This window comes from Cariama cristata, unplaced genomic scaffold, assembly GCF_000690535.1.
Source record: "Cariama cristata isolate BGI_N322 unplaced genomic scaffold, ASM69053v1 scaffold10184, whole genome shotgun sequence".
NCBI lineage: Eukaryota > Metazoa > Chordata > Aves > Cariamiformes > Cariamidae > Cariama > Cariama cristata.
In genome coordinates, this window is record NW_009612523.1 from 26173 (window position 1) to 40562 (window position 14390).

Below are 14390 nucleotides of genomic sequence, written 5' to 3' on the forward strand. Positions count from 1 at the left end.
TAACGAGTGATAGGACAAGAGGAAATGGCCTCAAGTTGCGCCAGGGGAGGTTTAGATTGGATATTAGGAAGAATTTCTTCACCAAAAGGGTTGTCAAGCACTGGAACCGCCTGCCCAGGGAAGTGGTGGAGTGACCATCCCTCGAGGTATTTAAAAAGACGTGTAGGTGTGGTGCTTAGGGATGTGGTTTAGTGGTGGGCTTGGCAGTGCTAGGTGAACAGTTAATCTTGATGATCTTAAAGGTCTTTTCCAATCTAAATGATTCTGTGATTCTATACTTAAAATGACTATGTTTAAGGATAAGTTGCACGTGATTCGCAGAAGCAAACTGAAATTTGAGCTATTTTAATTCAACTTCCATTACACCCATAGAATTATCTATAAGCCTCATGTAAGTTAGCAGACTTTTAATCTCTAATATATATATGCTAATAGTTATTTTCCATTTAGACTATGAGATCTTTAAAGTTACGGACCATTTCTCCCAGTGCTCTCACACTCACTACTAATAATACACCTGTAATAGTAACATAAAATAAAACCAAAATTGAGTTACAACATATTCACTGATAACATGAAATAAAAGCCAATAAGTACAAGAGTAACTGCAAAGTATCTAAATACGGGTAAGGCTACCTTTTCACGAGGTTATTACATCTGCTTTGAGTTAAAATTTTTTTGTGCATCTAGCTGATTTTGTTTCAGAAGTCCAACATAAGCAAATTGGTCAAATTTATACCTGTTTTGCAGGATACGTTACAGAGCATGAATAGTAATAATTTAACAACACACTTAATGGCAGTTTTGCTAAATTGACCCTACAGATTTTTTTTTTGAAACTTCAATAGCATCTGAACACCTTTATTTTATAAATTATTTATTCATTTTTGTTTAACTTTAAAGGGAATTGAATAACTTTTTTTTTCCCTTTCGTTTTCCTTGCACCTTTAAATCAAAAAGAAAATTGCACCTAGATTAATTTAAGAGGCGCTAAAACAATGAGAGATATATATTAGCTGTTTAAAATTGCACCTTTAAGTTACAAACTTCTCAAGGGAGATTCTGCAAAGGATGCTAGGAGTCTGTTGCTATGCGCAGCCAACTGAACTAAATGCACATGAAGCAGATTGTTAGCAAACACTTTCCACAGCCTGTGAACAATTAATATCACAGCTCTTTTTGCTTATTGCCTAATCATTCTATTAACTTCATGTGTTAAAGGTATTAAGGCATGGCTATTATCAGAGAAAGATGGACTACAAATAGGTAAATTCCTATACAGTGAAGTCAACAGGATCAGTCATTCTGTAAGATTCGTAAATGCACCCTGGAGAAATTTAGAGGCACAGACATACATTTAGGTGACAGCAGCTTAAAAAAGTCCTAATATATCAACAAAGCCAAGGTATCTTCATGTAGGCTTGCTCTTTTCTTTCAGTAAATGGAAGGAAATTCATTTTAGCCCAGCCTGCAATTAAAGAGGGTCACGAAGGTTAGTCATTAGACGGAGGAATGGATGAGAGCTACACCTATACTTCTGAAGATCTGATTATGAGACTGGCTTAATCATGACTAAGTGATAGCATTCAGACCGTCTATAATACGCATGTTTTCACGTCACCTCCATTTTGTTCAGCAACAGCACAGTCCGTTCTTTAAAATGAAACAACTCTTTATTACAGAAGTCAATTTTTCTTTCCAGTGCGTCACCAAAGGATGCTGGCAGTTGAGAAACCATCAATATTGAATCTATACTCAGCAGATAAAGCTGCACCCTCTTGTTGAAAAGCATCCTTTGGTGCCAACAATGTTGTTACAGGGCTACATGGGGTAACAGCTATCTAGTTAAATTAACACAGCTTGGGAGTTCAAAAGAATAGCACTGCTTAGAAGGTGTGTGTGGGGGGGGAATAAATCAAAATACATTCAAACAAAAGTTCCTTTTAACTTATCTTTCCGTCAATTGTCTTACGGTAATTTGAAACAGACAATATTCAGCTGATCAGTTAAAGTGAATAATCAAGTCTATTATTCAGGCATTCATAGTGCATGATATGGCAGCTCATTAAGACCTAAATATTCCAACACACGCTTTCAAGTCTATTCTCTCCAGGAGCATAACGTTTTCTTTCTCCTGTTTCTCGGTTCATTTCTGTGTACCTATCACAGTCCTTGCCAGCTCTGAGATTATGTGTCTTGAAGTCAAGTGGCACCTGTAGGATGTAATTTATGAAAAGAACAGACTAGAACATCCTGAAACACAACAGGAGGTTCAAGAAAATTTAAAAAATTAACATTTCAAACTAAGATTCAGAAAACATAAGATAATACCTATTACTAGGCAAGCTCTAGGACGAAAACACAAAAAGGTCTAAAAAAAATCCTAAAGAAAATGTAACGCATTGCTTAGAAAAGCAATTAAGAGTGAAAATATTAATGGCTTTCACAAAAACAAGTGTGTATTTATTATCTCTGACAGCCTGTGTTTTATCATCTTCTTGGTATTAGTTTCCTCTGAGCTTTGTACATTAGATTTATTCACTTTGAACAACCTTTCAGAAAAGAGATGGAGACAAATATTGTCAAGGAATTTGCAATAGACAGCAACATTTGTTTACACCACACCTTGTTGCTCCTACCATCAGAGCCATTTTCCACCTAACTCCCCCAAAAGCCAAAGTTGGCTTCCAGATTCAGAAGGTTAAAAAAAAAAAAATAAAATTATTCGTGACAGTACGGTGACACGACCTAGGATGAGCTACAAAGGATAAGCACGTACCGCCCACCAACTGCGAAATAATTCAGCAACCACTAACAGAGAAGGCACAGGACTAACACCCTCCAGAAAAATAACCAACATTAAACCTATTTTGCAGCTAAATAAAACACCACCAAGACTTAAAAACATGCAAACCTTTGCTTTACAAGTGGAAGTTCACAGGAGAATCAGGTCTTATTCTTGTTCCTACGTTTAAGGTATATCCCAAGCACCTTCTGCTAAATTAAATGAACATAAAATCCAATTAGTTAAACCTGCAAAACTCTGCTGCAGGAAACCAGTTGCACCTGCAGGAGGTTACAGACCTTTGCGGCAATAAGGATGCTGAACTACCTGTGCCTCTGGACCTGATGGGTACTGCCTGCGCCAGCCCACGTTCAGTAAGAGAGATCCGGAGGGCTGCAGTTATTCCACTTAACTTGATTATATGCCTTTTTTTTTTTTTTTTTTTAAATTAAACACACAAGAGAACATTCATGGCTCCTGGAACTTGCTTACCTATGTTGTTAAATTGTTAGAATGGTCTCTGGGCCAAGTATCTGAAGAAAATCCTGGGTATAGTTCAGGAATTAGAAGCAGCAATATTCTAAATATACAGTTTGCATATAGCTACGGTGTTTACAGACTAAGAGACTTCAAAATTATGGATTGCACCAGTTGTCCAGTTCCCAAAAACTGAGTGGGAAATCACCCTTTTTGTTCTAGGAATACAGCTATTTTGTGGTCTTTCACTTAACACCAACATACCTACTGTGCATCCAAGGGCAGAGAGAATCAGGTCTTGCCATCAATACTTTCTGAAAGATAACAGTGGCTCCCATATTCAAAACAAACAAAAATAGCAATATTTTAAAATTCTAAATACATACACTTGACCACATAACAAAGTTTTGTGATATCCTAAGTGGTGAAGTAAGTTAAGGAAAAAAAAAAAGAAAAAAGGATAACTCAAAAGTATTACTTTAGTAACAACAGTTTTATTTTATGCAGGATGTTTCACAAAATTTTGTTTTGACAGTGTATGCACTAGAACTGCTCGGACAGAGAAATCAACTTAGATGTAAGACCATACAGATTTAAAGCCAAATTCACCCCACTTGATTTGAGGCCTCCCAGTGGGCATCCAAAGTAAGAGTTTAGTCACCCTTGGCTTTTGAGGATTTACAAACAATTAAGCAATATCTGATCTGCCTCCGAAGGCAACTCTCACTTTCCACTGATTCTGGTGACAAGGCTCCTTATTTAGGTGTGAACGTTAAATTACCTAATGTGAGACAGATGAATTCAGGTCATGTTCTTAAACACCGCAATATCTTTCTCAGTAATGACAGTAAACTAAATGTTGAGTTTATACCAGCATAAATGAAGAACCTTTCAGAAATTATTCTGTTAGACAGCTGTGAATGAAATCAGACTGCCTTTGTTCTCCTACATCACATATAACTCTCAGCATATTGTCAGCTCAAAAGATGTATAGTTTAATTTAAAACAGTATCATTTCGGTAATGTGAAACAGCACTTTCTCATTATTAAGTATTTTCTGAGACAGCACAAGATTACCCACTCACATCCTTTATGAGAACAGTGTAGATCACATATAAGCAAATTTCTCCTCACTGAAGAAAATCAAAGTCCTGACATTTGAAATTGTGCTTTGTACATTATTTTGAATACCTGTTTGTTTCTGTACCTCCTTTTATGAGTTTATAAATTTATCAGACAGCCTATGGGCAGCTTTGATTAGGGTTACAGAGCAATTTATATTTTTCACATTATTAAAATGCATTTCCTTTTTTCATCAAATAACCATAGCAAGCTTTCATGAACATTTGAGGTATTCACTTCCTGCAATTTCTGCTGGTTTGGAATATTCAAGCTAAGCAGATGATAATAGTTTGATGACAGTAGATGATAGCATTTTGGCCCTGTTGAAATCCATGGCATAACATTCACTGAGGTCAGCGAGGCATCACTCCACTTATGGCCCGACTCTGAACAGCTCACAATTTAGGGATTTGATCCATGACACTCCACACTGAAATGCAATGAAACGGAATTTGAGACTGTAAGAGTCTCCAGACAGACTCCTCACTTCGAAAACAGCTCATTTATGATGAGATTTAAACACCTGGTTTTAGTCTGAACCAAAGCTAAAAGGGAGTCCAGAGAAAGAAAGGAAAGCTTATGATGCCCTGATCATAGAAGTCTTAAGATGCAGTACTTATCCTCTTGAAGAAAATAATTTTACATGTAATTAAAAAGAAATAATTTTGATAAATTACTTCTAAATCACCTAAATAAGTACCACAGTTTCTAATTATAAAATATTCCAACATATGGAACCCAACATATGGGCCACTCACAAATGAGCTAATTTTTGTAACTTAAAGAAATATTGAGGTAACACATTTTTATCCTTAACCTTGAACTGTGCAATTCAAATGTTTTCAGGAAATGCAGTATTATATTCCAGATTATGTATGTTCATGTTCATCAAATAAACAGTGTGTCTAAGACTAATAATGGAAATAATTGACTGTCAGGCGGAGCCAGGACTCCCCTAGCAGTCACATCATTAAGTTTCCACAGCAAGTGAAACCATTTTCAAAGAAAAATATCTGATCCATGACTGGAGCTTTACAAATCAGTTACCAATAACTTTGATAAAACCTGAAGCGCATTTTTTGTTTGATTTGCCTCCTAACACTATCAGAATAGTACTACACTGTCAAATGAGTTGTGCCATATATTTTACATATAATTGAGAATCTTGTACAGAAATTCAACTCTGGATTCGGCAAATTAACTGTTCAAATATGAATCCGATGAGGAGGGGGAAAGGAATCAATCTGACCATGATACTGAGGCTCATCTCCACAGACGTTGCTCTTGGAAAAAGCTTACGGGGAGCAATAGAGGCCCGTAGGTGTGCTCAGAGACTACTGACGCATCCAATTTCAGAGAACTCTGAATGCCAAGACCCGTGTGAATCTCCCCAGGGTCAATGTCACTTAGTTACGAAGTAAATAACCAAAATGTTTTCCTTGGCGTTTATTTTTCTCAGGCTTCCAAATATGATTCAGAGATAGAAGCATTTAAATAAAGCCTGCCTTTTTAAAATACGTCAAAATCTTAGCAGTCTCATAATTGGACAGTTCAAACCACAATGGAGTACAAATAACTACCAACATTTAACACAGGGAGAAATAGGAAGCAAAGATAAAGTAACTGAGACTAGATTTCACGAGTGTCTTTACAAAAGCATAACTGAAAGTGCCAGAACACTTTTCAATACAACGTACCTAAACTGACACGCTTTTCAAAAAAGTCTAACAATTCTGAAATTTTACTGATAGTCTTACACGTTACTATATGGAGAAACGGGAGGTTAATGACTGTGTCTATGAAGTCACCATTCTTCCTCTGGATGCTAGTGACAGAAGAGAATTTTGAGGGTAATTCTGCACACCCACAAAATCTTTTCATATTTTAAAATTGCACTCACATTCTTCATACACGGAGCCACACTACTCTCAATGGGAACACTTGCATAGGAAAAAAAAAAAATCTATTTAATGATCGATTTAAGATCAGAACAGATATAAAATTGAAATTTATCCTTTAATAGAGAAAAGCTAGTTTAATTTTATTTTTTTATCACCAGACCTCCACAGTATTCCTGCTTCTCCATACCACAACTGTCATTTTATGGATGGTGCCACTGAAATGTATTCTACAAAGTCCCAGATCTGTATCTTTTAGTGGGCATTCTCGGCAACCATATGCGTGTTTATTCAGCTCTCTGCTGTGTCTTGAGTTGCTATTCATACAAGTAGAAGGCTACAATCTCAACACAAAGTCATTCAGCTCCACAGCTGGGATACCTCCTGTCTGGTACTAACTTTGGTCAACCAGTCATGTATTTTATCATCTAAAACCCAACAAAACAATTATTGGATTGATAATTGGAGACTTGCTATATCTTAGCCATTCCTACTCTGTTGTTTTCAAAGACACTGCTTTTCCATTTACATATTTTAGCATAATGATAATAATGCATTTGCCCTCACAACAAGATCTAAAAATAAAAAATTAAGTTCTCTTGTACCTTTTCACATCTGCGTAAGGAACACAGAATGCAATGAAATCTGAATAATAGGTTATGCATTCTTTGAAACAGGAAAGTACAGAACAGAAAACATATAGCTCCTAAATCTTGCATATAATTAATCATAGCAATGATGTTATTACGAACGTAAGTGCATGGGGTAAGCCATATTCCAAAAGCAGCACAGATGATGCTCCCAACAGGTGATTCTGCCCACCCTAACTCCTCAAAAACAAACAAAAAGACGGTTTATAGGCTATTGTGGCATTCCATATGGCACTTCCAGGAAGGGATTTAAAGGTCTCTTTCTACTTCCACAAATACTCCGTCAGTCTTAATTCTTACCTTCAGCTGCCCTAAAACATCTGACAGAGAAAAGCGTTTTTATTTGCTCTGATTCTACAGTTTGAATCCTGGAAATAAAAGGCAAATGCTGAAACTTACTCTGTCAAGTACAGACTGTACAAACATCAACACTTTTTATTTTTTTTTAAACGTACGATCAAAAGCAGCTTCAGAGAAATGCCAATTTGAGAGAATGATACTTGGAAACCAAAGTTTCGCTAACATGTCAGTGCATATTAACTTGTTTAATATTTCCTTTAACATGGCATTCTACCCAGCCAGCAGTGAAACCTGGGACTGAAAGGGGAAAAAACAGCTACTGCCAGGAAATGACAGCTAAGTTATGGTGAGTGAGTCTGCAAAATATCAATAGCTTTATCACGCCAGAGGCCTATTTTGACATAGTAATGATTGGCTGAGAAAGAGCTACTTTCATCTAGGTCGTAATGAGATATCACAACGTGCTCCAAAGGATGTGAAATGTACGTACGGGAGGGACAAGACAGGGACATAACAGTAAGATTGGAAGGAAAGGCAAGAACTTCTTTATATTAAAAATCAGCAAGGGTACCTGTAATCCGTACGAAGAAACTCACTGCACTTTTGACATTGTCTAATGCCTACCACCCAAATAAACAGTAATTACACGCATATTTCAATATAATAAGCCAAAACTCTGATCCCAGCTCCACAAACCAACTGAACCGTATTTCAGGACAATTCCATTTCTAATAAAAAACAGACGGTAAAGGAAACAGATGTCTCTTTGTGATCTGATTTACACATCTGCAGACGTTTACAACATGCATGCATTTCCAAGGAATGCTGAGCAAGTTAAATTGGGAAACGGGAAAATTTTTTCTTAATGGGCATGCTCAAATGAAGAGTGTGACTCAAGAAGAAAATAAGCTGTGACAAAGACACATCTATCCTATCAAGCCTATCCGTTTCCAAAGCAATATCATATTACAGCACCATGTTAAAGAAACACCAATCATGATAAAAATCGGACAACTTTGGAAATAGTTTACTGCAGGTAAACTCCACTCAGACGTAAGGTGGCTGAGGGATGGGTGATTTTCGGATTTCTCGCCTCTCTGAAATAAGACCTGAGGTTAGCAACGGTTGTTCTTCTGAAATTCATTATACAGAGAAGCAAAACATCCCTCAGCAATACAGACCTGGAGATTTATTTAGGATCTTCTAAATCTCAGATTGCCATTTTATGCAGACATCAACAATAAGCCATTGACAATGACATCAAATATTCGCACTGGTCTCAGTGAAGTTATGCACAAAAATCAGTAGAGAAATGTGATACGACAAAGAAGGATGGAAGAGTCTCACTCAAAAAGAGAAAATCCTTGCAGAACCCCTTAGACAAGAGGTACAGGATAAAGCAGTGCAAGGAGCCAAGATGTTAACAACCTTCAAAATTAAGTTAAGCTGAGGCAGGTCAAAACTATACAGAATCTTCTCCAAATTTAACTCCTTGTTTGGGCGGCCTTGTTGGTTTCTTAGATTTCTTTTTCTCCCATAGCTTACTTGAGGCTCACAAAGGGTACCACATTGTCAGGCACGGAGAACGAAGTCTTCTCTTTCGTCAAAGTACAAAACCCAATTTAAGTGCCACATCTCTGAGCTGAAGGAACCATATCCTATAACGATGTTCAATATCCATGTCCTTTCCAGTCCTGGGCCTGTCTGCTGAGACTGTAAATAAAGAACTAGATTCACCCAAATGTTCTGTTTCCTCCTACTGAAGGGATGCCGAACAGTCTCAAATCTCGGTTTACGTTGATTTTGCACCCTTATCGTGACCAGTGAGAGACAGACAGAATGCATCAGTAAACCTGTCCAAGGGGGGTAAATATCACCATTGGAAAAGTGGGCCAGTTTAACCAGTTTAATTTGATATGAGCCATCACACAATCATCAGATGGTAAGTACTTTCAGGAACTAACCACTTAGGCTGGAGTCAAACTGGGGAGCTGGAGGTGAAAAGCTCCATATTCTATCACTAATCCCCTGAGCTACAGAGTCCCCAGCGGGTAGTTCTACAGAGGTTCCACAGCTTTATTCGAAAGGCAGCAAAAGTAGTTACCAGGTGGTTTTTTTAAAACCAAACCAAACCAAAAGCAAAAATCCACAGTTGCAAGAAGAACTATCTTTTTCTTAAAATAACCTCTCTGAAATTAGCAGACTGTACACATTTTACAAGAATAAACAAACTTCTCTAATATTTATCCACAAATTGGGAGTCTGAGATCATTAGTGCAAATTTCTGCTGACCGGCAGCATTTATTCTATAAACTTTGGGTATCCTAAGTGGTCCATTAAAGAACAACAGATATCTTCAATCCGTCTAATCTCCTCACTGGGCATGTTTTGTTTCCAGGCATGAATGCTACTTAGTGAAATTTCCCCTTCATAAGGAAGATAGAAAAGACTGGTGGAGGTGGCAAATAATATTTGGTTTAAGCTAGCCGGAGGAAGAGGAATACCAAGAAAGGCAAAAATTGTTTCAGCCGTCTTCTGAGGAAAGCTCACAATATCTTCAAACTTGACCAGCTGATAATTTGTTGGCAGCAAGTCCCCGTTTATTCTCAGTGCTGCTGCCGTGTTTGCTAGCCACAAATAGGACAACACAGAAACAGCGTTTGAATTAGAATTTGAAAGTTCTTTTCTTAATGATTCGTATTCAAAGGCATAGCCTTCATTTAAACTACATTTTCCGTTACCATCCTCCCCTTTAAACATTGCAGCCAAGTGTTGTGGAACATTTTTCAAGGAGTAAAGGCTTGGCTTATTTTTGTACAGCATTGAATAGACCCAGGCCCGTGGGTCCCTCACGACATATAACGCCCTCATTGACGGTCCTAGGATTTCCTGAAAGAAGGGAAGCTTTAATGTCCAGCTCCCACTACTTAAACTAAGCACAGGTCGTGCATTAGGGTAATAGAGGAGATGTCTTCTCAGCTCCCTAATATATTCAGCATCTTTATCTTGACTCCCTCTTGCCCTGCTTCTTTGCTCCGACAGAGATTCTCTCTTTTTGGATCTTCTCTTTTTGTCTTTGCTTATGGCAGAATGCTGAGCAATTTTACTTCTGCTGGCTTCGTATAAACGAAGGTTTTGTAAATGTAACTTTGTGCCTCGAACTAGAGATTGAAGCCACCCTTGGATAAGACGAAAATGACCATTCTGGACATCGGAAGCCTTCCATTCACACGGATCTACAAAGGAATCGATTTCAAATTCAGTCTCGGGAATTTCGAGATAGGGTGTAGGTATCCTGATGTATAAGAAGTCACTGCTATTGAAAAACAGTTGTTTTAAAATTTCTGCACCAGAAGCGGGAAGTGAAGTAATGATAACATCTGGCAAAACAACGGGGTTTCCTTCTAACTGTTTGGCTTTATTGCCTTTATCATGTTCTAGCCTTGTCATGTCGCTGCTCCATTTTGCACAGATGGGCTGAGTACACACGCTCCACACATCCACCAGTTCAATAAGCCACAGCGTGACAACCAGAATCAGGATCCAACGCAACATTTTACCGAAGGATATGTAAAACCGCCACTGAAAAGCCAGTATGACCAGACTAACACCCAAAATTAACCCTGCAATTATGTTCACTTTGAATCCAAATGGGAAAACCACCCTATCAATTTTCATCTCCTTTTTCACAGATTCAGTACCTAGACCAAACTTGGTCACTTTGTTTTCATGAACTACTTTGCAAAAACCACCAAATCCCAAGTAATCGAACCTTGTCTTTAAATTCTGATATTCGGTCACGACAGAGATGGTATTTTCAGTGTTGTTGACACTGAGTGAAATCTGAAATCCAGATTTTGCATTATCTACGAGTCTACAGTTAGAAACGTTGACATATGGGCCATAGAAAAGGTAAACGATCCTTGTAAGCGTGTTTTTCATTGGAAAGGTAACATTTACAAACTGAGTCCATCGCTTTTTGAATTCAGCAGCTTGTTCTGCCTCCTGTATCCTAGCAACAGGGCTACTCCCATGATGATCAAACCAAAACATCTTGTAGTGGGCATCCCACACATCCATCATAGCTCCACTGTATCTGTTCTTAAATTTATAGGGTATGTATTTAAAATCAATGTCAAGATTATGAAAAAAGGCACTGACAGAATTAACAGGAGAGTCTTCCTCCTTCTCGATATGGTCTACTACTAACAACGTCTGAGAATTTAAGAGCAGCAAGACGCGATACACGCTTTTCAATTTCATCGCCGATGTGTAAGCGGACACCGCCTCACCACTCACAAACATCATGTCTCCAGCCTGGGAGGCTGTCACAACTTCTCCAGTTGAGTCCCCAACCTCATCACCAATCCACTTCAGCCACTGGGCACACTCACCAAGCTGTCCCTCCCAAGGCTGGTTGCACTGGCTGGTAGGCGATGGAGCAAAGACCAAGACGTTGTTCAGGTGGCTGAGCTTAGGTCCATAAAGGGCCTCAGATACAAACACCTGTCCATTGGGAGCAAAAGTGAAAGAGTTTTGATCAGGATGTTCATGTCCCGGATTGAAACTTCTCCAGCCGTCAATCCAGGCATACGGTTGAAAGTGAACAATATCGTAGACAGCACGTCCACCGAGTCTCCCAGACTTGAAGGACACGAAGGTGTTTGTCTGACTGTTTGGCAACCCAGCCCCGTAAGTAACCACTCCCCAGTTAGGAAACACATGCATTTTAGCAGTACCGTAGCCAGGAGGCGGCTGAGGAGCGATCTCAGCAGCGTACCATATAAATTCAGTGTGCAGCGTGCTCCACCTCTGTGCTGTGGACGGCACCATCGGCCCGTCCTTCGGTCTGTGTCTTCTAATCTGCTGCGCCAGCCAGTTGCCAGCTCCGTTCTTCATGATAAACTTATCCAAGAAAACCAGTTGGCTCTCGGGACCATAAAACCAGTTGTAATTAGAATCCGCTACGCCCACAGTCCTCTGAAAGCCTGGTAATAGGGTGGCATAGTAAAACCAGAAGTGCATTTTGAGCCAGTTATTCTCCAAGTTGTTAATACCAAAGTGGCGCTGGGCCAGGAAAACATACTGGGTTACTGACTTGGCTGTGTAACTCCCATAAGCTACTCCCTCATCCAGAGACCCGTCTACAATATGATTGAGCAGGAACATCGCTTTCTCCATCACGTCAACTACAGCGTGTTTCCAAATATTTGCCTGAGATCCTTTGTCCACCCCGGCAACCAAAGCCCCAATAAGCAAAGCCAGCATATTGGTTGCTTGGTGATTATGGAGAAGCTGCTTTCCCCAGGAACGGACCTTGGAGTACTCATACATTTCCTCGCTTACAGACCATATCTTCTCCAGGTATTTTTGCCTTCTCTCATCTTCCAGTGAATTATACAAGAAGTCAAAAGCAGTGGCAAATCCTGTTAGGGAGTGACCGAGTGGCACTTCATCTCCAGGCGCGTTCTCAACCAACCAGTTTTTGTAGCCAGCCATTCTATCCATATATTCCAGGGCAAAATCAAACGCAGCTTTATCTTCGGGGCACAGCAAACAATAAAATGCTAGAGGTGGCAGATTGTTGCCGTAAATCTCATTCCACTTCGCAGCAAAATCAACGTGCTTGGGTGGAGGTAGGTAGTATAACGGGTTGGATAGCATCACCGTCACGGCGCTTCTGATGGCTCTAAATAGGTGCGAATGGCTCGTATGAGCCTTCTGCCTCAGCGCCTGAACATCTTCGGCGTCGAAATACAAGCTGGGATGAAGAACTGATTTTTTCAGCTTCTGCTCAGCACTAAGACCTTCGAGTTGCTGTTTTTCATATTGATCGACATTTTCTATGAAAGTCACCCAATCAGAGTAATTGCTTACGGATTCTTCAAAAGTGAAGACAGCAAACATCATTAATGCTAGAAATAAAGTATGCCCCGTAAACATCAGAGCCATGATCCATTAGGCAGCTCCTCTTCCCCAGGCATGCATTTCCTAACAAAACCCAATGTTCAGATACCAAACTTTGATCCAGTTGGTACAAAAACGAACATCTTGAGGCATATTTTTGGGGAGAAATGACTTAGCGGGTACTGTGCATTCTAACCTATACTTGGATTACTTGTAACCTGAGCTACAACACTGAAATAACAAGGCTCTCGAAAACTTACATCTCGGGTGCATTGCCTGCTCACACTTTTCTCAAACACACCACTACAGCATAAATACTAAAATTAAGGAAAAAGAAAAAATCTCCAAGATATGCATATCAAACATAGGTTGACAATGAAACACTCTCTCTTGATAACTTGAAAAACTTGACTTGGAAAAAGGAATTGGAGTCGAACATTTACTTTTTAAAAAAAACTTTCAATCGGATCAAATTCCACTTCTAGAGCTGACAAAAACTCCACTGATCACAAAATGATACAATTTATTCAAAACAATGTGTTATATTTGATGAAACACGGAATTTACAGCACTTGGAAAAGAGGCTCCAAAACCGAAGTTGTTGTCTTCAGCCTTCACCTCATCTCAATTACCACAGGCACCCTTTCCATCTTTCTCTTTTGGGACTCACGGAAGAGTGAGAAGGACAAAAAAATAATAATAACAATAAAAAAAATAATCAGCACAGATCCTCCATTAGCTCCTTTTGATTAAACGGCAGTGCTTTTAACCACTATTCCCCTCCGTTTGTGAAAAACGTGTCTGAATTAATAGTCACAGAGTATCGACATATTTTCAAGTCTTCTTTCATCTTATCTTCAGCCAAAGGATGCCCAAATTTTGCCTCAGTGATTCAGATAATCCTGCTCCTTCCCTTAGGAAGCAAAAGCAAAACACGTGAGAGAGGCAGAAAGCCAACGCTTTTTTGTTAAAAGTGCAGTTTCGGGTTTCCTCCCACTTTGCATCTTGGCTCTTTCTGTGGAAAGAGAAACAAAAGTTCTCTGAAGCTGAATAGGTGTCAGAACATATTTAAAGTACTTAAGGTAACCAAGTACTGCTAACTTTCCCAGAAGGATGAGTTAATACACCTTTCTTTTGACAGAAATTTAAAGAAAAAAATAAAAGGAGCATTTTCAAAGTTCTACAAAATTTCTCTTTGGCAAAACAGAAATTCGGATGGGCTGCTTAAGCTCGCCTTATTTCGCCTTTCCC

The 14390-nt window shown here is 39.0% G+C and overlaps 1 protein-coding gene across 1 annotated transcript; it reads right to left on the minus strand.

The window, feature by feature from the left end:
• Positions 1 to 9533: 9533 nt before the first annotated feature.
• Positions 9534 to 13184, minus strand: DSEL (dermatan sulfate epimerase-like). The gene has a single exon (XM_009698684.1). The coding sequence runs from the start codon at positions 13182 to 13184 to the stop codon at positions 9534 to 9536; it is 3651 nt and encodes a 1216-aa protein (XP_009696986.1).
• Between the last annotated feature and the right edge of the window lie 1206 nt (positions 13185 to 14390).

Bases quoted from the DNA above. Each gene is read 5' to 3' on its own strand.
- DSEL (XM_009698684.1), bottom strand. From the start codon at position 13,184: ATGGCTCTGATGTTTACGGGGCATACTTTATTTCTAGCATTAATGATG.